General features: G+C 38.2%; 1 protein-coding gene across 1 annotated transcript in view; it reads left to right on the top strand.

Annotated features, from left to right (window-relative positions):
• prkdc (protein kinase, DNA-activated, catalytic subunit) overlaps positions 1 to 26226 on the top strand; it is a 235195-nt gene that overhangs the window by 70451 nt on the left and 138518 nt on the right. The window contains exons 21-27 of the mRNA XM_059980547.1: positions 2118 to 2274; positions 9449 to 9552; positions 9659 to 9749; positions 12933 to 13096; positions 13399 to 13545; positions 23336 to 23443; positions 24414 to 24640. Coding sequence (XP_059836530.1) covers positions 2118 to 2274; positions 9449 to 9552; positions 9659 to 9749; positions 12933 to 13096; positions 13399 to 13545; positions 23336 to 23443; positions 24414 to 24640 — 998 coding nt within the window. The remainder of the gene's footprint in view (positions 1 to 2117; positions 2275 to 9448; positions 9553 to 9658; positions 9750 to 12932; positions 13097 to 13398; positions 13546 to 23335; positions 23444 to 24413; positions 24641 to 26226) is intronic.

Below are 26226 nucleotides of genomic sequence, written 5' to 3'. Positions count from 1 at the left end.
AAGTGGGAACTTCTGCCCGTAGCAGTGAGAGGTTGAAAATTGAACTTGAATACTCCCGTCATTTGGTTGGCACAAGTTTTCAGGTCTTACCAGGTACTTCATTGGGGCCTTCCACCTTGCGAGGGATCACCCTCTTTAAAGCAGACATCCCACCTCTCCCGGAAGTTCCAGGAGTCTCCCGCATATCGATGACGGCTCCCTGATGCCCACAAATTATATACAATATCCCGGAAATCGGTTTTTTTTTGAGAGAGAGAGGAAGAGAAAGAGTGAGAGCAAGAGGGAGCATCCTGATTGGTCTCTCTTCATGCTAAGTAGACCTATCAGTTTTCTCTGTGGGCGGGCTTTACAGTCAACCTCAAAAATAATGACAGTGTAGCTCACTGTGGCTTGCAACAGTGACTTTTTTATTGCCCATGCTGGGTTAAAATGTAAAAGACATGTTGAGGTGAGTTTAACAGGTGTCATTCGTTCATTAGCATTGCTGACATTATTTAAACTAGCTGGCTAGCTGCTCTATTGATGTTCTACGTGAAGAGGCCAAACTCCCTGTAGACTTGCTTAAAGTTGTAATAGAATAAAAAAATGACTCCATGATGATGTAAGTACATATTTTAATGTCACATTTTCTGCATGTACCCAACTTGGTTTACAGATTAGACAAAAATCACTAAACAAAGTATTACATACGACCTTGGAGGTCAACCGGGGGGTGGTGATATGGGGTTGCGGAGAGCGGGGGTGTTACCTCCCTGAAATGAGTTTTTGCAGTGTGGGTTATCTGTTAAAGACGGCCTAACATTGGTCTCTGAGACAGAGATCACAGAGTCACTGTGTGCAGCCCTGGATCTTCACTGCTGCAGTTATATTCTCCCTTTCAATGTGGGCTTGGAAGGCATTGAGTTCATCTGGTAGTGAAGCATCACTGCCATTCACATTATTGGGTTTCACTTTGTAGGAAGTAATGGCTTGCAAATCCTGCCAGAATCGTCATGCATCCAATGTCACCTCCAACCTCGTTCAAGATTGTCTCTTCACCCTCGAAATAGCCCTCTGCAAGTCATACCTGGTTTCCTAGTGCAGACCTGGCTAGAATGCCACAGATCTAGCCTTTAGCAGATGGCATACCTCATGGTTCATCCACGAATGAATGTTTCCTTCTAATGACGTGCCTTTCTGCTTGAGTGGTCTGAGTTGTAAACCCCTGAGAAGCACCTGCAGCAGCCACAGCCTGTGGTGTTGGTGGGTACTTGGAGCGCTGAGAGTGTCTTTTTCAGGTTTTTCCGATGCACTACACAGCAGTTCATTTGCTGTCATGCCCAGCGCTAGCTCCTGGAATGCTTTGGCGATCCTCAGGCAGCAGCTGTAATCACTCCATTTCTAAAACGAAGGGGTTTTGCTTTTGATGCCTACAGCCAGGTTCTAGTGTCAGCTACCCCTGACGTGGAGAACAGATGCTGACCAGGGCACCACCCCATCTGGGTGCAGACATGCCTGGATTTTATTATTATTATTATTTATCTTTTCTCGGCTCAAGCTGGTAAAACCTGATGTTTGGGCATAGCCAAGCACACTCATTTCTCAATTGCTGGGAACTTTCAGACTATTCTGGTGGTGTTTAGTATTGTGACTTTCTGAAGATTTACATAGATATTACTGTGTAGCCCTGATTCTTGTGTTGTATTATTATGATTATTATTTCTTTTTTTTTCTTTGATATTTGTACAGTTTGTTGTCTTTTGCACATAGTGTGTTTGTCTGTCCTATTGGGTACAGTCTTTCATTGAATCTATTGTGCTTCTTTGTATTTACTGTGACAGCCCACAAAAAAATTAATCTCATGGTTGTATTTAGTGATATATACTGTATGTACTTTGATAATAAATTTACTTTGATTTATAATGGAATCATCAGAAATATTTAAAACTGAGACAATTAACAAGAAAATATTTCTATTGGCTGTGGTATCAAAAAGGCAACATTGCTGATGTATTTAAAGACTAAAGTTAAATGGGTTTGAGGAAGCAGAATGTGCTTAAATGGTTGGCACGGTGGAGAGAATCTGTTGTAAATTTTGCTGAATGTGTTACTTACTGTGCTTTCTCTTCCCAAATCAGACTACATTTAAACTTGGTCTTAGCCACATCCCTCTTGTTAATGCTGGGTTGGATGCTCTAGAAGACTGGTCCTACCATCTGCCCAAGCAAACCATTCAACCTTATTACAAGGACATCTTACCACATTTGGATGGCTACTTGAAAACATCAGTTTCAAGTAAGAACCTTGCGTTATTTTTGTTTTTCTATTCAACTCAGTAAAGACTCTTTATCTACTTCGTAAATAAAATTGTTCAGCCTAATAGTAACAGCTGTAAACTTCAGAGTGTTGGTGTTTAGACTTGACCAATTTGTGTTCGGATTTATTCATTATCAGAAATTGCAGAGAGTATTGTTTTATATTGTAGTTTACTGATAGAAATTAAAGATTTTGTAAATCAGGCACAGCTGAAAAAATAAAAAATTCTGCATAATGAATCAGAAGCTTGAGTGAAGGAGAAATACACACAACATAAGGTACCAAAAACACCACTGAAGTTCAAAATAGAAAATAATAATTATTTGTTTTTAGAATGCATCTGCCATACCTTTTCACCCATGATGTCCATCTTGTATTCTCCTTGAACCTCACACTTGCCTCAGTTTTGTGTTGTCTTCCAAATGTTTCATTTGGCTCTTCCATTCAAATCATTGATAGCTATTGTGAAGGGTTGGCACACAATCAGTGATCCTTGTAGTATCCCAGTAATTACTACCTCAACAATCTCTACTCTCTGTTTCCTGTAAGTCAACCTGTTCACAGCCCATGCCAATAAACTGTGTTTTCCCATTCATATGTGTTTTACTTTTGTACCCTAATCTATAATTGGTGTTCTAAAAGTCAAAATGCACTACATTCACTGATTATCTTTCATATGTCAATGCTTATAATGCTAATTATCCTGTTATTGGATCTATTGTAATTGATTTTTTATATTTTTCCCTTTCTTGATGTTCGGCTTACTGTTCTCCCTGTTTTTTTTTGTTACTCTTCCTCCTTTTCTTTAATATGGGCATTACATCCTCCAATGTGTAGGAAAAGCTTCGGAGTATAAAGCATATTGGAAGATGGTTTTCAATATATTGAAAATTTCACTATTTCTTTGGGGTACCTAGAATGTATATATTCAGATTCTGGGGCTTTGTCTGCATACAACCCTGTAAATTTACCCTACACTATTTCTTTACCAATTCTTTTTTCTTTTCCTCAGTCTCTGTAGACCCTTGGTTCCTAGAATAGCTGGGAGTTATAGAACATAGAAGAGCAGAACACTGGACAGGCTGTTTAGTGCAAGTTGTGCTGACCTTCATGACAATTTATATTAAATGCTCGCTTCCTGTGTATAATCTCTGTCCCTCCATTCCCTTCGTATTCTTGTGTCTATCTAAAACCCTCTTAATCTCCACAAAACTCCTGCCTCCATTACTACGGCTGTAACCTATGCCAGGCACCTTTCCCTTTGCATCACCTTTAAACTTGCCCCTTTAACCTGAAAAGCGTATCCACTGGTAATTGAGATTTCTATCCTAGTGAAAAGGTTATAACTTTGCCCTATCAATTGTCACTAATAATGGCAGAAACTGCTGTGAGGTCTCTGCTCAGCTCCTGATGCTCTAGAGAAAACTATTCATTTTGTCCAACCTGTTCTTATAGCTCATACCCTCTCATCCCAACTTTGGCCCTTTTTCCACAAACTCCATATCTTTCCTATAATGGGATGAGCAGAACTGTGCACAAAACTCCAAATGTGGTCTGACTAAAGTCTTGTCTAGAGGCTTCCTTACTATCAATGAAACCAACCATGCCTTTTTCACCACCTTAACCATTTTCAGTGAACTAATGACATGGACCACAAGATCCCTCTCCACCTCTGTGCTACCATAAACTGTAGACTTTCACCTGTCTTTTGACCGCTCAAAGTACAACACTTCACACCTGCCTGGATCAAAGTACATTTGCTACTCCTCTGCCCATATCTGTGACCAATATCATTCCTACTGTATTCTTTGATTGTCCTTTACACTGTCCACAGCTCCAGCAACACACACAAAATGCTGTCGCTTCTTCCTATAGATGCTGCCTGGCCTGCTGCGTTCCACCAGCATTTTGTGTGTGATGCTTGAATTTCCAGCATCTGCAGATTTCCTCGTGTTTCCGTTTTACAATTCCAGCAAGTTTGGTCTAATCTGCAGATTTGCTAATCCACTCATCTACTTCTTAATCCAAATCATTAATATAGTATGTCGCAAAAACTGGAGGTCTCATCATTGATCCTTGTGAAGCACCACTGACCAAGGACCTTCAGCCAGGATAACAGACTACCCCCGACCCTGCTCTGTCCTCAGTGGGCAAGCTAGTTCTGAATCCAAACTTACAGTTCACCTTAGATGCCATGTATCTTTATCTTTTGAATCAATATAAAATGAGGGATCCTGTCGAATGCCTTACTCAAGTTCATGCTGATATTGTCCACTCCCTCACCCTCATTAAGCTCCTTTGTCTTCTCAAAAAATCTTGATCAAGTTTATAAGGAATGATCTGCCCTGCACAAAGCCATGCCAACACTCTCGAAACAGGCCAAGCCTTTCCAAATGTGCATAAATGCTATTCAAATCAGAGTCAGGTTTATTATCACTGACATATTTTGTGAAATCTGTTGTTTTGCGGCAATGCATAAAATATGCTATGTATTTTGCAATAAGAAATATACATTGAAGTTAAATTAGTAGGGCAAAAAGAAAATAATAAGGTAGTAGTGTTCATGGGTTTGTTGTCCATTCAGAAATCTGATGGTGGAGAGGAAGAAAGGATTCCTTAGAGTGTATCATCAGGCTCCTGTACCTCTTTTCTGATGGTAGCAGTGAGAGAGGGCATGTCCTGGGTGGTAGGGATCCTTAATGATGGATGTCGCTTTTTGAAGAGTGCGTCACTGCGAGTGAAGTGGGTAGTGGGATCCAAGAGATAGTGCTGGAGGAGCCTCAGCCCATGAGCTTGTCCAACAGGTCTGAGATTTTTGATCCCTGTGTGGATGAGAGTGGGGGCTGTAGGAAGGATGAGCAACCTAACTGGCACTAAAGTTCAGGGAGCCATTCAAGAGGCGGAAAAGAAGAGAAATGTAGTGGTAATCAAAGTGTAGTCAGGGGAATAGACAGAGTTCTCTGTTGCGAGGACAGAGTGTCCCAAAGGCTTTGTTGTCTGCTTGGTGTCTGGGTTTGGGACATCTTATCTGACCTGCTGAGGAATTTGCAGTGGGAGGGGAAAGATCCAGTTGACATGGTCCATGTGGGTACCAATGACATAGGTAGAATGAGGAAAGAGGTTCTGCTGAGGGAATTTGAGCAGCTAGGAACCAAATTAGAACGCAGAACCAAAAAAGTAGTAATCTCTGGATTACTATCTGAGCCAGCCTCGTGCAAATTGGCATAGGGTCAAGAAGATTAGAGATTTGAATGTATGGCTCATAGATTGTTGTGGGAGAAGTGGGTTTGAATTCATGGGAAATTGGCACCAGTCTAAGGAAGGAGGAAGCTGTACCAACAGGATGGGCTCCACCTGAACCGTGATGGGACCTGGATCCTAGCAAATCGCATAACTAGGCTGTGGATAGGGCTTTAAACTAAATTGTAGCGGGGTGGGCTCAACAGATTGGAGAAGTATGGATAAAGTAAAAAAGAAAAGCGTGGATAAAGATTAAGAAAAAACAAAAGATAAAAAAGAGCAAAATAAGAGTGGAGTCAAGAAAAGTCAAGTGCAAAAGAGTAAAAGGTTACAAGGTTTTAAAAACACAATGAGTACAAGGGCACTTTATCTGAATGTCTGCAGTATTCAAAGAAAGCTCAGTGAACTTGTGGCTCAAATCAGTACAAAACGTTGTGATTTATTGGCCATTACAGAGACCTAGTTGCAGGGTGGCAAGGATTGGGAATTAAATATCCAAGGATAACAGTAATACGGAAGGATAGGCAGGAAGGTAAGGGAGATGGGGTAGTGCTCTTAATTAAAGATTAGATCAGGGCGATACTGAGAGACAGTATAAGATCGAAGGAACAGAATGTTGAATCCTTCTGGGTAGAGATTTGGAATAGTAAAGGAAAAACCACTGGTGGGAGTTGTCTGTCGGCCACCGAATAATAACATTATAGTGGCAAGAGCTATAAACAGAGAAATATCTGAAACATGTTAAGAATGGAATAGCAGTTATCATGGGGGACTTTAACTTGTACGTAAATTGGTTGAATCAAGTTGGTGGAGGCAGTCTTGAAGAGAACTTCACAGAATGCATCCGTGTAGCTTTCTTGAACAGCATGTTACTGAACCTACAAGGGAATGTGCTATCTTAGATCTGGTCCTGCGCAATGACGCAGGTAAAATTAGTGATCTTGTAGTTAGGAATCCTCCTGAAAAGAGTAATCACAGTATGATTGAGTTTCTCATACAAATGGAGGGTGCAGTAGTACAATCTACAACCAGTATATTATGCCTAAACAATGGAGACTGCAGTGGGATGAGGGAGGATTTGGCTTGTGTAGACCGGGAACACAGGGTATTTGGTGGGGCAATTGAGGAACAGTGGAAGACTTTCAAAGAGATTTTTCACAGTGCTCCACAAAAGTATATTCCAGTTAAAAGCAAGGACAGTAAGGGTGGATCCAGCCTTGGATAACTTCCAAGACAAGTTATCCAGCCTTGGATGACTAAGGAAATAAAAGAAGGCATCAAACTATAAGCTTGTGCATACAAAGTCACCAAGACTAGTGGGAAATTGGAAGATTGGGAAAACTTAAAAAAAAACAAAGTATCACGAAGCAAGTAATAAAGAAAGGGAAGCTAGATTAATAAAATAAACTTGCACAAAATATAAAAATGGATAGTAAAAGTTATGTAAAGTGGAAGAACGTGGCTAAAGTGAATGTAGGTCCCTTGGAGGACGAGAAGGGGGAATTGAAATGGGGTAATGAGGATGGCTGAGGCTTTGAATGACAATTTTGTGTCAGTCTTCACTGTGGAGGACATGTCTCTAACGTGCCAAAGAGAGATATTATGGATGCGATAGGAGGTGAAGCCCTTGATACAATAGCTATCAGTAAAGTGATAGCTGAGCAAACTTGTGGGCCTGAAGGTAAATAATCCTTTGGTCCTGATGGAATACATCCCAGGGTACTGAAAGAAATGGCAAAAGTTATAGTAGAGTCTTTGGTCATGATTTACCAAAATTCTCTGGACTCTGGGCAGGTCCTGACGGATTGGAAGGAGGCGAATGTCATGCCACTATTCAAGAAAGGATGTAGGCAAAAGGCAGGTAACTATAGACCAGTTAGTTTAACATTTGTAATTGGGAAGATGCTTGAAGCTATCATTAAAGAAGAAATAGCGAGGCATCTGGAAAGAAATGGATCCATCAGGCTGATGCAGCATGGATTCAGCAAAGGCAGGTCCTGTTTGACAAACTTACTTGAGTTCTTTGAGGATATAACGAGTGCGGTGGATAGAGGGGAACAGAGGGATGTTATTTACTTGGATTTCCAGAAGGTGTTCAATAAGGTGCTCCATAAGATAAAGATGCATAGAGTTGGGGGTGATGTATTAGCATGGATAAAGGATTGGTTAAACCAATAGAAAGCAGAGAGTTAAGGTACATGGGTGGTACTCTGGTTGGCAATCAGTGGTGAGTGGTGTGTCGCAGGGGTCGGTGCTGAGCCTGCAATTGTTCACGAAGAGGCGGAGGACGAGCTTCACTCCAAGTGAGGTAAGGCCGGGTAAGTTCCTTTCAAAGGAGAAAGTTTCAAAAGTTGAAGCAAGTATTGGGTAGGTCATGGCAGCTGAGATCGGCCCCGTGGTTTGTTCATCCTGCAGCACGTGGGAAATCAGGAATACTTCCAGTTTCCCTGACGACTATGTGTGCAGGAAGTGTGTCTAACTGCAGCTTCTGGCAGACCGCATTGAGCATCTGGAGCTGCGATTGGATTCATACTGGAGCATCCGCGATGCTGAGAAAGTCGTGAATAGCACGTTCAGTGAGTTGGCCACACCACAGGTAAAGGCTACACGGGCAGAAAGGGAAGGGGTGGCCACTAGACAGCGTGGCAGTAGGCAGGTAGTGCAGGAGTCCCCTGGGGTCATCTTTGGATACTGTTGGGGGAGATTTCTCATCAGGGGAAGGCAGAAGCAGCCGAGTTTATTGCACCATGGGGGGCTCTGCGGCACAGGAGGGAAGGAAAAGGAGTGGGAGAGCCACTGGGTCCTAATGTCCACCACACTGAGACAGGTTAAATAAGGTCTGGGGTTCCGTTGGGTCCGAAGATCCACCGCATTGAGACAGGTTGAATAAGAGACTTGAGCATCTGCAAATTTTGGTATCCGCGAGGGGTCCCGGAACCAATCCTTCGCGGATAAGGAGGGCCGACTGTATTGCATTGAACTGCTGCTGCTGCTAAGTTAACAAATTTCGTGACATATGCTGGTGATAATAAACCCGATTTTGATTCTTATTGAACCCTCTTTCTAGACAGTTTACTGACAGTGAGGCATAAATACACTTCTTAAATATTCTCCATCATCAAATCATTATCAACCTATGTATTACATTTCTCCAAACTTCATAGCCACTAGTTGAGAAAAAGCAAAATAAAGTTTAAAAGTTTTCTAATTCCAATTCTGAGGGGAGCAAAGAGTTGTAACGTCAAACTGCTGAGGGAGAAATAATAAAAACTAAACCAAGCAATTGAAAGAAAGACTTATAAAAATGATGGAGAGGTTCATGGATTATTTCAGTTGCTATTTGATTATAACATGCAATTCTAAGCATAATGGAAACAAGGTTCAAAGGAGAAAAACCCTGTGTTAGTGTCACATTGAAGTGAGTTTTGTCCAGCTGTCATAAGAGATACGGAAATTCATCTGTGTGGCAATCTGCTTTATGATGAACTTCTGCAGTGAATTTACTATTGGAATATAGGTCTTGTCAAAGCCACTTTATGGAATCTCACATTTGTGAAATCTCAGTCAGCAATTAAGGATTTGACAAGGTATATTGTAACATATTAATTGAAAGATATGTTTTGGCAGGTGCTGGAAAAATAAATTAGTAGTGTTTTTATATCTCTGAATGGATGTGGTGGTTAGATGCAGCAGTTCTTGAAATGACACTCTGTGTGGAGAGGAGCTTAGATGTGATCATCTGGTCCCAGAGGCATGAATGGCATTGCTGAACCCCATCTCACACTTGTATTCTCTACAGCATCAAATTCTAAAGATTTGGAGAGAAATAAATAATCAAAATTTGGAGCTCACGTCATTAACATGATTAACACTTTTGTTTATGGATACTTACATTTTTTAAACCTGTTGTTAGGTGAGTTTGAAAACAACTGGGAAATGGTGAGGATTGATACCTCAACTAAGGGAGGAAACAAGATTCTGATAAATCGCCTGAAAAATTCATCAAATCTTTCTATGGTAAGGACCATAATTTGACATTTGAGCCAGTGCTTCTTATTGTCGAAATATATCCATAAATGACCAATTACTTTGTTTTAAAATCATTTCTTTTTTCATAAAACAGAGCGAAGAATCGCCTGCTGCAAATGTGAGGCGCAGGGTGGTGCGTTTACTTGGGTGTCTGGGGGGGGACATCAACCGGAGTCTAGTGACAGGTCAGTGAGTACAGTTTGAAGCATATCAGTCTAGTTGAAAACAGAATAAATAAAGGTGCAAACTTAAGGCTAACAGATGTTATGTAATTGTATTTATTTATGTTTTTACCTGCATTGCCCTACATTTAATGTTAATAATCTGCATAGCTATGGAATCTGTTTGATCTACATATTTATTACTGTCATTCATGATGAGAAGGAGCAGTTTGCCAGGATGTTTTTTTTTACATCTTTTGCTTCTGAACATTAAAATGATTTACTGGAAGCAGCTGACCAAAGTCAGAATTATAGAACAAATAATTATTGTGATTATGTTATACACTAAGCTAAATACGTAGTTTTACTGACATAAATTGGAGTTTGATCCACTTAATTATGGCCTAATTCTGCTCCTATGTCTTACGGTCTTATCAACATTTCACAGCAATGATTGTTTATAGTAGTGATTTGTAATGAGGCACAGAAATGTCCCTGTGTCTTCTCATGAACTAAAGGTGATTGACTGCCAGGGTCTTCCACAATAAGGAAGGAAATGGTATCTAGAGTCTACACCTTCATAAAACTTGCCATTGAAAAGGCTGCCCCACTTTTGATGTAAAGTAGCGAATGCTGCAGTGTTGCTGTAGCATCTGGTGCTTGTAATGTTTTGTATGGTTTGCTTTTAAAACCTTTTAACTGAATTTTTTTGAAGGGCTCACAACCATGTTCCAATCTAGACCCATTGCGTTACTGGAGTAGGTATTTCTGGTTCTTTCTATCACATGGTACTTTTGCTGAACTGTGGACTGATACTGGATCATTTATTTACAAAGCCAATACCAAGTTCAATAAAATGCCCATTCTGACTTCATTTAAGTGATGATCAGAATATTTTATGATCATACGTTAAAACCTTAAAAGAATAAAGTTGAAGAAATTCATGACAGGTAATTCTTCAATTTATGAAGGAGAGTAGATAGGCATGAGGAAACAAGACTGGTGGGCAGAAAATGGCAGGTCTGAAATAAATATTTGTCATATTTGTAGTAGTAGTAGAGGGCCGTTTTTCAGACTGGAGGCCTGTGACTAGTTGTGTGCCACAAATAACTATACTGGCTCTCCTTGTTGCTTGCCATGTGTGTTAATGTCTAGGATGTGAACACAGCTGGTGTGGTTATTAAATTTGATAGTGACACCAGTCAGTGGATCTAGATCAAGCCAAGGAATGACAGATGGAATTTAACCTGGACAAGTGTGAAGCACTGCATTTTGCAAAGTTAAACTGTGAAAGGTTTGCACAGTAGATCGCAGGGTCTAATGAGAGATATATTAGAGAGATACAAGACCCTAGTTCCCTAAAAGTGTTAATATGGCAGACAAAGTGTTGTTCGACTTAGTTGGTCAGGAAATTGAGTGAAAAAGTTGGGATGTCATCTTACATCTACAGCATATGGAGTATTGTCTGCTTTTCCGATTGCCTAACTGTAGTTCCCTCTCCATGGCAATCTGGCACATCCCGTGGCAACCTTGCTGTTTTTTCAACATTTTGTCGTTTTACGTTTTGTCTGAGTTGCTAGCTCGACGCTCGACCCAGCACAAGTAGAACTTGTGCAAGGAGCTGGCCGGATTCGAACCCAGGACCTCTCACTCCGAAGTCTGGTGCAGATGCCATTACATCACTGGCACAGACAAACTAAAGGAATGTTGTTGTTAAACTGGAAGGGTACAGAAAAAGATTCATACGGTAAACATAAACATGAGAAATGCTGCAGATGCTGGAATTCCAGAGCAACACACACAAGATACTGGAGGAAATCAGCAGTTCAAGCAGCGGTAAATAACTGATGTTTCAGGTCGAGACCCTTCATCAGGGTTGGAAATAAAGGGGGAAAGACTCCAGAATTATAGGTAGGTGGAGGGGAAGGAGAATAGCTAGAAGGTGATAGGGGAAGTCAGGTGGGTAGGGAAGGTAAAGGGCTGGAGAGGAAGGAGTTTGATAGGAGAGGAGAGTGGACTAAAGGAAAAAGGGGAGGAGGGACCCAGGGGGTGGTGTCAGGCAGGTGAGAAGGCGTGAGAGGCTAGAGTGAGGAATAGAGGAAGGGAGGGGGAAGAGAATGTTCTTCACTGAAAGGAGAAATTGATGTTCATGCTATTAGGTTGGAAACTACCCAGATGGAATATGAGGTGCTGCTCCAACCTGAGGGTGGCCACATTGTGGGACAAGAGGAGGGCATGGACCAACATGTCAGAATAAGATTGGGAATCAGAATTAAAATGTCTGGCCACAGTGAAGTTCTGCTTCAGGTAGATAGAGCAGAGAAGTTTGACAAAGAGGTCCCGCAATTTTTACATCCAAGAGGAGGCCTCATCAGGAACACATTGTGAACGGACAACCCCAGCAGATTCACAGGCGAAGTGTTGCCTCACCTGGAAGGATTATTTGGGACCCTGACTGGAGGTGAGGGAGGAGATGAATGGGCAGGTGTAGCACAGCTCCTTGCCGGGTTAAGTGGCAGGAGGGAGATTAGTAGAGAGGGATGAATGAACAAGGAAATCACGGAGTGTGCAGTCCCTGCAGAGAGAGGGGAAATTTTCTTTGGAGTTGGTGGTAGGTCTGGAGAGGGGTGATACAGTAAAGATGTTAGTAAGACTGAAAGGTTTGAGTTATGAGGAGAGGCTGGGTGGACTGGTTTCCTGGAGATTTGAAGGCTGAGTGGTGACCTTACAGATTTGCCCGATCCTGAGCAGCATGCCAAGGTGAATGGTCACAGGGCTTATCCCAGTGTAAGGGAATCTAAAACTGGAGGACAGAAGTTTAAGATTAGAGGGGAAAGATTTAAAGAGGACTAGAGGAGAAGGTTTCTGATTCAACAGGTGGTGAGTACATGAAACAAGCTGCCAGAGGAGGTGGTAGAGGTGGAGATGGGTACAATTACAATGCTTAAAAGGCATTTGGATAAGTGTGTGGATGGGAAAGGTTAAGGGGGATATGGACGAAATAGAGGCAGATGGGACTAGCTCAGGTAGACCAGTCCTGCTGCAGGCTTTTGACCCAAGACATCGCCATTTCCTTTCCTTCTACAGATACTTCTTGACCTGCTTTGTTCTTCCTGCAGGTGGTTTGTAGACAGCTTGAGTAGCATGCTCTGTATTTCTGTGACTGAGTACTCCTGGTACTCTGAACTTTCTCATTTGAATCAACAGCTGCTTCTTCTGAGGAACTGATGAAGAAGTGTGTTGCTTGGGTGGCAGAGAAGACATTGAGCTTTGCAGTACCATTTTCAGATATGAAACCTGTGATTTATTTGGATTTATTCCTACCACGCATCTCTGAGCTTGCCCTTTCTGCTAGTGACCGACAAACTAAGGTGAGCTATACTGTTCTCTTCATCTACATTTAATGCCGTGTTCTTGGTCACAGACCTACTGGAAGAGCTTGCGGGAAATGCTGTATGTTGCTAAAGCTGATCCTCTTCTAACATATCCCGCAAATGAGTAACAATGGACTGGGAAATTTTGATTTCTCTTGCCTTATTTCTGTCATGTGATTAGATGTATCTCCCAGATTTTATGTAGTCACTTCATAGATTGGTAATGTTTTAAATCATTGTAAAACTTAATATTTTAGAAATAATTTACAACTTTTGTTATGCATGATAAATCCTGTTAGGTTGCAGCTTGTGAACTGTTACATAGTGTGGTTGCTTATATGCTGGGAAAAGGATTACAGATCTCTGAAGGGCAACAAGAACCAATGTACCAGCTGAACAAGCATATATATCCAGTCTTGCTCCGTCTTGGTTGTGATGTGGATAAGGTAAGAAACCATGCCCCTAAGCATGTTGATTCATTAAAATATTTTTATTAAAGCTTACCGTATGGTAGATTAATAGGTCATCTTTCCATATATAAATTCTGCATATTCCCAATTAGTGTTATTTTGTCTTTATCATCTATTTTCAAGTCGTCAAGTTTATTATCATTTGACAATATACATGTATACCATCATCTCATTTTAGATCATCATCATCATTATGTGCCATATCGTATGATGTGGGTGACCATGGTCTTGACCATGATTGCTCTTGGCAAATCTTGCTGTGCCTTCTTCTGGGCAGTATCTTTACAAGATGGGTGACCCCAGCCATTATCAATTCTCTTCAGAGATTGTCCGCCTTGCATTAGTTGTCGCATAACCAGGACCTGTGATCTGCACCAACTGTTGATATGACTATCAACCACTTGCTCCCACAGCTTCACATGACCCTAATCAGGAGGGGCTAAGCAGGTGCCATACCTTATCCAAGGATGACTTGCAGGCTAGTGGAGAGAAAGGAGTACCTTATACCTCCTTTGTTAGAGACATCACTCCATCCCACCATCCACTAGATCATAATGCATACCATTAACGTCTTCAAGACTGGAGCACACCTTGGCTATCTCATTCTCAATGTGCTTAACACCTTTCCATTCTACAAACCCCATTTCCAGAAAAGTTGGGATATTTTCCAAAATGCAATAAAAACAAAAATCTGTGCTCTGTTAATTCACGTTGTTACGATTGAAGGGAGCAAAGTTGCCCCCCCCCCCTTTTTCTGAGAATCGCAAAATCGCTATTATTTCGGGTCTGATACCCAAGAAATGAGAGAGATACACATCATGTCAGTAATGAGAGAGACACACACAGGATCACAGCAAAGGCAGTTGTTATAGACAACGCAGCATACACAACAAGGTGGAATGTCTCTTAACAAAAGAGGAACGGAACCACTGATTACTGCTATTGTCTCTTGGAGAAGGAATTATGTATTGAGTATTGTACTATTCATTGAAACCCCTCAGGGGACAACCAGAGTGGTCTGGTTGAGGGATTGCATCATCCCAACCTGATTGACATCTGAGACCCCGTGAGTGAGGATAAAAGATGGGTCTGGGGAATCCAGTGACAGCGTTTTATAGCGAAAGCCGGTGGGAGCTCGTGTGTGCCCTCCCTTGCCTGGGTGGCGGGCTCATCACAGAAGAACGGTTTAGCTAAAGGAGAGGTCATACTTGAATGACCACAACAACGAGACACCGACAGAACAAAATCATAAAGGAAGGTTGGCAAAAACAATAGCAGTAACTGTTCCCATTCTTCTCTCCCTCTCTCTCTCTCTCTCTCTCTCTCTCTCTCTCTCTCTCTCTCTCGCTCTCTCTCTCTCTCTCACAATTGCAACACAGCGACAAACACCACAGCCTGTGTGAACTGAAACGAACTTTATATTTCCATCGGACAATTCATTATCCCCTAGACAACGATAGAGCTTATTTCTTATTGACTATTATTATACCCGCACTTTTAGGTTTAGTATTGACGACATATATTATCTGTATATTTGCATTGATATTATTTTTGTGTATTTTTACTAATAAATACTGTTAAAAATAGTATCATCAGAGTCCAACAGACGTCTCTATCTTTGCTGGTAAGTAACCCAGTTACAGGGTTTGTAACAACGTGAACCTTTATTTAACTGACAAAAGTACGGGGGTGGAGTTTCAAGATGGCGACATAAACATCTGCCTTTTAGGCGCTCTTCATTTTTTCAACTATAATCACACTTCAGTCAAATCTTTTCATGCTTAATTATATGGGTTGATACTTATGATTAACTTTTTTTTCTACAACAATATTTGATTTAATTCTGTCATATTTAAAATGGCTACAAGCAAGAAATCGTCTAAGGATCCTTTATCTCTCAACGCAATGTCTAATCTTCTGGATACTAAATTTGCAAGTTTGGAAAATAAGCTAGAAAGTAAACTGACAAGTTTGGAAAATAAACTTACCACGAAAATGTCTGAACTTGAAGGAGTTGTTAGATCGCTTGATACTAAGCTTCAATCGCAGGCATCGGATATTCAACGACATGAAGATAAGATTACGACTCTTGAAAAAATAATTTGTGAAAAAATACGTACAATTGAAATGTTGGAGAAGAAGGTACTGTCGACTGTTAAAACAGTAGATCAGTATAAGTCTAAAATTACCGATCTTGAAAATCGATCTCGCAGACAAAATTTGCAATCATCGGGTTTCCCAAAAAAGTTGAGTCCGGTGACTTAATTGAATTTTTCTCTAATTTGTTGTGGGAAATTTTCGGTACTGAAGGTTTGCATGATAAACCTGTTATCGATCGTGCTCACAGAGTTGCGAGATTTTCGGCTGCGAGAGACAAACCACGAGCTGTGATTGTTCGCCTCCATTATCCTCGGGAGAAAGAACCTTTAATCCGGTTAGCTCGTCAAAAAGGTATGATTTCTCACAAAAATTACAGGTTTCGTATTGTTGAAGATTATTCATTCGAAATGATGAAAGCGAGAATTGCTTTTAAACCAGTGATGGCAGAGATTCATTCGATTGGACTTAAACAAGATCTAAGATACCCAGCGAATCTCAGAATTACGTTGAATGACAACAGTCAACAATTCTTTAACACTCCAGAAGAAGCGAAGAAATTCGTCGAAGAATATCGACCTTCTAGTACAGATTGAACTATATGTTATGTTGAAGAATTCTTGGAGAGAAGATGCCATTTCGTTTTTTGCTTTAACCTATGAAGCTGCGTTATAGCCTCTTATCTTGATTTATAATTCTGGTTTCTTTTTGATTATTATCATGGTTTATAGATGCTCTTAATTTTTCTATAATGTCTTTTTTCTTATTTTTTCTGTTTTGGATATACACGTTTATATTTTGTAATAATGATTTACTCTTTTTAAGATGTCGTTTCTTCTTCCCATAAGACTTTGCTTCCTATATGTATTTATTTGTTTGCTTGTACTTGGAAATGGGACGAATGTTTGGGATTTTTTGGACTTTTTTTATATTGTAGTGTCTATTAAATCCTTTTTTAATCCTATTTTGATAACTTTTTTATTAAATTTTTTAATAGATCACTGAACTTACATCTATATTTTGTAATATGGTTTTTTCAAAATGTTTCTTCCTCCCATAAGCCTTTGCTTTTGAAACGTCATTTTTCTTGTATTTGAATATGGAATTTCTTTTTTAAAGGTATATTACACTCTTTCAAATTATAATGTTTATCCTTTTTTATTAATGATCGTTTCCTTTACTATATTTTTTTTTCTTTCTCTTCATTTTGACTGATATATATTCTCTTTTTGCAACCCTGTATCTAGAATTGGGTGTTATATAGTTTTTTAAAATCTTTTCATGGAGCTGCCATCTTGAAATGGGGGTAATATTAGTATTAGTTTATGCGCCTGCCGCTTGGCTTTTTTTCGAGGGGTTGGGGGAGGGGGTAGGGATCTTTTTTCACGCTTTTGCTTTTTATTTTTTTGCTTTTAGTTCATGGGCCAACTTTAAATAATTAATATTGGTGAGGTGTCATGTTCTTCGGTTACTCCTGTATCATTTTTCCTTCTTCCTGAATTATGGGTTATGTATCTTTTTAACCTTTTATGATATGTACAGTTAATATTGGCATGATGGATAAGTCTATTAATTTTATTTCCTGGAATACTAATGGTTTAAATCATCCGATTAAACGTAAAAAAAATTTAAAGTATTCCAAAGACTAAATGCTAATATTATCTTTGCACAGGAGACCCATATTAGGAGGGAGGATAATCAACGCTTTTTTGGGTTCTGGAAGGGACAGCAATTTCACTCGAATTGTAACGCCAAAATTAGGGGTGTGTCTATTTTTATAGACCCCTCAATTTCATTTATACATCATGAAATTATATCTGATCCACAGGGCAGATTTTTGTTGATTACTGGTTCACTTTTTAATCGAAAAGTGGCTCTAGTTAATATTTATGCTCCAAACTTTGACTGCCCTGAATTTTTTAAACGTTTATTTACTTCCCTTCCTAATCTAAATGAATATAAGTTGATAATGGGTGGAGATTTCAATTGTTCTTTGAATCCTTCGATGGATAGATCTAAACCTATTCGAATTCTTCCGAATAGATCAGCCTTACTTATTAACTCTTTTATGGTTGATTTGGGAATTACTGAAATATGGCGGTTCTTGAACCCTAAAGATAAAGAATTTTCTTTTTTTTAACATGTATATCATAGTTATTCTAGAACTGATTATTTCCTTATTGAACATCGTTTACTTACAGATGTTATTGATTGTAAATATGATTCTATTGCTATTTCGGATCATGCACCTTTGAAATTATCTATCAAGATTTCGGACTCTTCCATTAATACTGGATCTTGGAGACTCAATGCTACTTTGCTTCAAGATCCAGAATTTATTACCTTCATAAAACAGCAAATTGACTTATTTTTTTCAACAAACTATACTGAAGAGATTGACAGAGGAATACTTTGGGACTCTTTTAAAGCTTTTATTCGTGGACAAATTATCTCATATTCCGCTGGTAAAAGAAAACAAAGACATTTAGATATAGCTCTATTGGTGGATAAAATTAAAGAAATTGATAAGATTTACTCCGTGACTCCTACCAAAGAACTTTATAAGAAGAGAGTTGAGCTTCAAATGGAACATAGCTTATTATTATCTTCTTCAATTGAGAATCAATTAATTAAGACTAGGGCTCAATTTTATATTCATAGTGATCGAACTGGTAAATTGTTAGCTAACCAATTAAAAGCTATTTCTACTAAGCGACAAATTATTAAAATTCGTAAACAAGACGGTAATCTGACTACTGATCATAAAGAAATCAATAATACTTTCCAAGATTTTTATAAATCTTTATATCAATCAGAATTTGATGGCGATCTGTCTATGATGGATAATTTTTTTAACAATCTGAATATTCCCAAACTGACAGATGAAGATCGAAGTTTATTTGACGCTCCTATCTCTATGGCCGAAGTAGAAGAGGCCATCTCATCAATGAACTCAGGGAAAGCTCTTGGCCCTGATGGCTATATTATAGAATTTTTTAAAACTTTTTCTTCTTTGCTTTCTCCTTGGCTATGTGAAATTTTTAATGATGCATTTATTAAGAAGAGACTACCCCAGTCTTTTTATGAAGCTACTATTTCTTTAATTCTTAAAAAAGATAAGGATCCTACTCTATGTGCATCTTATCGCCCTATATCGTTACTAAATGTAGACTCTAAGATTCTTACAAAAATTTTAGCTATTAGGTTAGAAAAGGTATTATCATAAATTATTTCAGGAGATCAAACTGGTTTTATTAGGAACCAATATTCTTTTTTTAATATTAGAAAATTGATTAATATAATTTATACTTCCTCACCCACAATCCCAGAATGTGTTAATTCATTAGATGCTGAAAAAGCTTTTGATAGAGTTGAATGGATATATTTATTTAATGCCTTGAAAAATTTTAATTTTAGTTCCAATTTTATATCATGGATTAAATTAATATATTATAAACCTGTTGCTTCTGTTCTTACGAACAATTATAGATCCTCTTTTTTTCAATTATCTCGTGGTACGAGACAGGGTTGTCCCTTAAGTCCTTTATTATTTAATATTGCATTAGAACCTTTAGCCATTGCTATTCGTGAATCTCCCAATATTTTTGGTATTACCCGTAATGAGAAGTTATACAAATTATCACTTTATGCTGATGACTTGTTGTTATATATTTCTGATCCTGATAGATCTATTCCCGCTATTCTATCCTTGTTGGTTCAATTTGGTAGTTTTTCTGGTTATAAACTAAATTTGGATAAGAGTGAATTATTCCCTTTAAATGCACAAACTTTACTGAATGATAGGATACCATTTAAAGTAGTTACTGATAATTTTATTTATTTAGGTATAAAAATTACCAAGAAATATAAAGATTTATTCAGATTGAATTTTTTACCTATGCTTCATCAAATTCAACAACTTATTAATAGATGGTCTCCTTTATCCTTATCATTAATTGGTCGGATTAATGCTATTAAAATGATGATTTTGCCGAAATTTTTATACTTATTTCAAGCCTTACCAATTTTTATTCCTAAATCTTTTTTTGATAACATTGATTCAAAAATTTCCTCATTTGTGTGGCAAAATAAAAACCCCAGATTAAGTAAAAGACAGTTACAGAAATCTAAAAAAGATGGTGGTTTAGCCTTACCCAATTTTAGATTTTACTATTGGGCGAATAATATTCGAAATTTAATATATTGGAAATTAGATTTAGATTTACCATTGTGCCCACAGTGGGTAAATTTAGAATGTAATGATGCACAAGGATGTTCTTTATTTTCTGTTCTTGGCTCTTCTCTTCCTACTGACTAAGTTAAACTTAATAAACAGATATCTAACCCTACTGTCAAACCTACATTACGAATTTGGTTTCAATTTCGTAAGTTTTTTACTTTGAAAAACTTTGTTCTTAATAGCCCTATCTTACTTAACTTTTTTTTTAAACCTTCTTTAATAGATCAGACTTTTAGTATATGGAAAAGGAAAGGTATAATATGTTTTCATGATCTTTTTTCTGAAGGTAGTTTAATGTCTTTTGACCAACTTTCTAACAAATTTAAGTTACCTAAATCTAATTTTTTTAGATATTTACAAATTAGAATTTTTTTATATAAAGTTTTACCATCCTTTCCTAATTCAACTTTGATAGATTTTTCAGATATGATTTTTTCTTTAAATCCCTGTCAGAAGGGATTAGTGGCTTTTATTTATAATATGATTATGAAGATACAACCAGGTAGAATTAAACAGGAATGGGAAAAAGAACTTCAATACAATATATCAACGGAAAAATGGGAAAAAAATTGTACAAATGGTTAATTCTTCTTCTATATGTGCTAAACATGCTTTAATACAATTTAAGGTCGTACATAGAGCTCATATGTCTAAAGATAAGCTTGCTCGGTTTTATTCTCATGTTAATTCTCAATGTGACAGATGTCATTTAGATGTGGCTTCATTGACCCACATGTTTTGGTCATGTCCTACCTTACATAATTATTGGAAGGACATATTTGCCACCATTTCCTCAGTTTGAAATATTGATTTACAACCTCATTCTATTACTGCAATTTTTGGTATACCAAATGAGGATGGTAGTCGACTCTCCCCTTCAATTAGACAAATGATTGCCTTTGTAACATTAATGGCCAGGAGGTCTATATTACAAAATTGGAAAAAAGTAAATCCTCCTACCACATTTCAGTGGTTTTCCCAAACTATTTCTTGTTTAAGTTTAGAAAAAATTAGAAGTACTATTTTCGATTCATCAGTTAAATTTGAAGAAACTTGGGGACCGTTCATTCGATATTTTCATATGAATTAATTTGGCTTATTCCGGACCTTTACTCTTTTTATTCTGTTCTGGTATGGAGTTCCGGAGTTTTTGACACTATCATATACATATAAACTATTATTATTGCCCATGTTAGTTTAGGTTTATTTTTTTTTATTTCTTAATATACATTTTTTTCTGTATTTTATATTTTTTTTCTTTTGGTGATTATCTTTAATCTTTTTCATGTTTAATTAATATAGGTTAGATTGATTATTGTACAATCTTCATTTTTTGCTGATAGTTTAATAAGATATTGTTATCTTATTACTAATTTAATTTCAAATTTAATGTATTCATAACCTATTTAATACAATACTATGTTATGTTTTTTTATATATATGAAACTTAATAAAAAGATTGAAAAAGAAAGAAAGAAAGTACAAAGAAAAGATTTTCAATAGTTTTACTGACCAACTTAATTGTAGTTTGTAAAGATACACAAATTTAGAATTTGATGGCTGCAATACACTCAACAAAAGCCGGGACAGAGGCATAGTGTTACATCACCTTTCCTTTTAATAACACTTTTTAATCATTTTGGAACTGAGGATACTAATTGTAGTAGATTTGCAATTGGAAATTTTGTCCATTCTTGCTTGATATAAGACTTCAGCTGCTCAACAGTCCGTGGTCTCCGTTGTCTGATTCTCCTCTTCATGATGCGTCATACATTTTCAATAGGAGATAGATCTGGACTGGCAGCAGGCCAGTCAAGCACACGCACTGTGTGTCTACAAAGCCACGCTGTTGTAGCCCGTGCAGAATGTGGTCTGGCATTGTTCTGCTGAAATAAGCATGGAGGTCCCGGGAAGAGACATCGCCTTGATGGCAACGTATGTCTCTCTAAGATCCTAATATACGCCTCAGAGTCAATGATACCTTCACATACATGCAACTCACCCATGCCGTGGGCACTAATGCACCCCATACCATCACAGATGCTGGCTTTTGCACCTTTCGCTGATAACAATCAGGATGGTCGTTTTCATCTTTGGCACAGAGAACTCGAGGCCCGTTTTTTCCGAAAACTAGCTGAAATGTGGACTCATCTGACCACAGCACACGGTTCCACAGACTTTCAGTCCATCTGAGATGAGCTCGGGCCCAGAGAATTTGCTGGCTTTTCTGCATAGAGTTGATGTATGGCTTCCTCCTTGCGTAATACAGTTTCAAGTTGCATTTCTGGATGCAGCGACGGACTGTGTTAAGTGACAATGGTTTTCCGAAGTACTCCCGAGCCCAGGTGGCTATAATTGTCACAGTAGCATGATGGTTTCTTAGGCAGTGCCGCCTGAGGGCTCGAAGATCACGCGCATTCAACAGTGGTTTCCGACCTTGCCTCTTACACACTGAGATGTCTCTGAATTATGTACTGTAGATGCTGCAAGACCTAAATTCTCTGCAATCTTGTGTTGAGAAATGTTCCTTTTGAACTGACTAACAATTCTCTCACAAATTTTGGCACAAAGGTGTGAGGCACGACCCATCCTTGCTTGCAAAGACTGAGCCTTTGCTGGACGTTACTTTTATACCCAGTCATGATACTTCACCTGCTACCAATTAGCCTGCTTAACGTGAAGTCTTCCAAACCGGTGTTACTTGAATATTCTGTGCACTTTTCAATCTTATTTTAACTCTGTCCCAACTTTTGTTGAGTGTGTTGCAGCCATCAAATTCTAACTTTGTGTATATTTACAAAATACAATTAAGTTGGTCAGTAAAACTGTTGAAAATCTTTTCTTTGTACTTTTGTCAGTTAAATAAAGGTTCACGTGAATTAACATATCACAGATTTTTGTTTTTATTGCATTTTGGAAAATATCCCAACTTTTCTGGAAATGGGGTTTGTATAACAATGCTCCAATGTTTCTGGACCGCTGGCCATTCATGAAAGAACCTAACGCCGCCAGCATATATTTTTAATGTATTTCCATTACGTGTTATACCAGAACCTAAACTACCATGCCATCTTTTCTTCTGCATATTTGCAGCAACTTTACCAGTAAAGAGGATTTCTAGAAAAAGTAGTGCCTGCACTATTTATAACAATGGTTCCTTAGTGTCAATCTAATAGAGTTGAATAAGAATGTTCCATTGAAGTACTGATAGTTTCTTCAGGGATATATAAATAGTTCCAAATTTTAACTGTTCTGAAAATGTACAAATAATTAGCAAGTTGGAGGGTCACAATTTGTATGCGGTCAACTGAAAGCAGATGCACCTTGAGTGGGTGATCTGTTGATGTTGTTATTTATCATAATTGCGATTGTATTACAATGAGGCAGAAATGGAATCTGAGTAGTTTTTATGTATGTTTTTATATGTAGGTAACCAGCCAGCTATTTGAACCACTTGTCATGCAGCTTATTCATTGGTTCACCAATAACAGGAAATTTGAAAGTCGGGACACAGTGGCTCTGCTGGAGGCAGTTCTGGTAACAATCGTTTGCTTAGTTTGATGCCTTTTGAACACTCACACCTTTTTAACATACTTTAAGTAAGGCGATTTTAAACAACTTTTTAGTACACGTAAGATTTAAAATATTTTTATGAGTTGTGCAAGTGAGCAAATTAAGGAGATTTACAAGTATGGAAATGTCCTAGCCAGCACCTTCATGTAGGATTTGTTAATTACTGATGTTTATTTCAACTTTTTGTTGTTTAGTTTTCCTTGTTCCCCTCCCCCCACCGCCGTATTCTTAACTGTAGCTACTGTTGTCTATGAAATGATTATTTTCCAAGGATGCCATCCATACAGGCCATTTCATCATATCAATACATTGAAGTAGTGTAAGGGAAGAAGAATAATGGAGTGCAGAATGAAGTGTTACAGTTAAGACAAAGTGCATTATGGGAACACAGTAAGGTACAATGTCATGCTGAGGTAGATGGCGAAGTCAAGTCCATTTTCTACAAGAGGACTGTTCGTTAATCCTATAAGAGCAGGGGAGAATCCATCCTTGATTCTGCTGCTAGCTGCCTTCAGGCTTTCAAATCTCGTGCCCAATGGATGGGAGAGAAAGGCAGATGGGGTCCTTGATTATGTTGGCTGCTTTATTGATTAGTGAGAAGTCTGGACAAAAGCTGTGGAAGGGAGACTGATTTAGGAACCAAGTATTAAAATATCTAAATGTATTCAAATGCAGAATATACATGTTTGGATGGGTTGGTGAATAGCTAAAGTGAGCAATTTTTAAATGTTCAGAGTTTGCTGTTGAATTAACGTTAACAGATTTACCCTTACTGTGGCAGAGTTTGGGATACAAAACCAAAGCAGCGGTCCAGTGAAAATATGTCTCTAGATGTTTTGTTTCACCCTTTGGCTAACGATGGAAGAAATATGACATAGTTACTGAGCAATCATTACAGTACTGTCCAGTTTGATTTTTGTAACCATTTTTCTAGGATGGCATTGTAGATCCAGTGGACAGCACTCTTAGAGACTTCTGTGGACAATGTGTACAAGAATTCCTCAAGTGGTCCATAAAACAGACAACTCCACAGCAGCAGGAGAAGAGTCCAGTAAACACAAAGTCGCTCTTTAAGAGGCTGTATAGCCTTGCTCTTCATCCCAATACCTTCAAGCGACTCGGAGCGGCTCTTGCATTTAATAGCTTATACCGAGAATTCAGGTAGGCCTACTTTCAATCTTTGATCCATCAAATTAGATATAAATGGATCAAAAATGATATGCATAATATATTGTATATTGAAGCAGAGTGTAAGGTTGCTATATGTACAAGTGTATAAAAGAGAAAGTTGCTGACGATCTAAAATAAAAACACAAATGCTGGACATACTCGGCAGATCAGGCAATGTATCTGGAGAGAAAAAGAGTTAACATTTTAGTCTGATAACCTTTCATCAACGTTGTATTATAACCTACTCTGAAAATGATATTGCCTGAACTTGGGTCAGTGCTCATTAAAATTAAATTGGACAGTCTTTTTATAATTTTTTGTCAAAATAGAGTAAAAAATATTCACTTACCATGTTTTTAATTGTAGACAATAAGTTCTACATTTTATTTAATTGAGATAGGAAGGAGCAGCTGCCTTTATGCTCTCATTGTACTTTTGATCGAATTTTGCATGTTGGAGGTTGAGCTTGTATCAGTGAATATGCTGGCAATGTTCATTTGAAGGCAGATTGAGTCTTTAAGCAGCCTTATTCAAAAATTTACTTTAAAAATTTGTTTTCAAAATATCCTTGAGAAGATGTGGCTGGTTGTTGGATGCCTTGATCAATAACAGCAACAGCAATTTATATGACCATTTAAGCTTCAAATTCAACAATTACTAATTTTAGACTAAGGTGATAAGTACCTAACTTCATGAGGGCAGATATTAATTACATTGTGTCCTTTCTTTTCATTTCTGTTAGAACAGTTCTATGAGCTTTTAGTGAAATATTGTTAATTATCTCTGGCATCTCACACTCTTCCATTATATCCTGCATGCTTTTAAGTAACCTTGCTACAAATCTCTCTCTACTCTTGCCTATCACCTCCCTTGGTGCTCCTCTTCCCCTTTCTCTCATTCTCCTACCACATTCCTTCTTCAATCCTTTACCTTTTCCTCCTTTTCCAGTTTCTACCATCATACTCCCCTCCTCCATCAGCTACCTTTGCCATCAACTGGCTTCACCCACCGCCTTCTAATTGTACCTTCCCTTCTCCCCAACCTCTCATTCTGGCTTCTTCCCCTTCCTTTCCAGTCCTGATGAAGGGTCTCAGCCCAAAATGCTGACTGTTTATCCATAGATGCTGCCTGACCTGCTGAATTTCTCCAGCATTTTGTTTGTGTTGGATTTCAAGCATCTGCAGAATCTCTTGTATTTATGATTTTCCACAAAAATATTTGTAATTTGTAAATGTAAATGTAATTTGCTCTAGTCATATGGAATCTGTGTTTCACATGTATTCTTGTATTCTTCTACCAAATCTTGTTCCATTCCAGGATCATTCTCGTGAACTTCCTGTGGATACTCTCCAGTAGCAGTATATCTTAGATAGAAGCCCAAAACTGTTCACAATACACCACATGCAGCCTGAAAATGCCTGATAAAATCTCAGCATCATTTCCTCGCTTTTGCATATATTCTAGTTTTGAAATGAACACTAACATTGTATTTGACTTCCTTACCACCAACTCAACCTGCAAGTTAATCTTTATGGAATTATGCACAATGACTGAAGTCCTTTGTACCTTTGAATTTT

This window comes from Hypanus sabinus, chromosome 1 (genome assembly GCF_030144855.1).
Source record: "Hypanus sabinus isolate sHypSab1 chromosome 1, sHypSab1.hap1, whole genome shotgun sequence".
NCBI lineage: Eukaryota > Metazoa > Chordata > Chondrichthyes > Myliobatiformes > Dasyatidae > Hypanus > Hypanus sabinus.
Note: the sequence above shows the minus strand (reverse complement) of the source record. Positions and strands in the feature narration are given on the sequence as shown.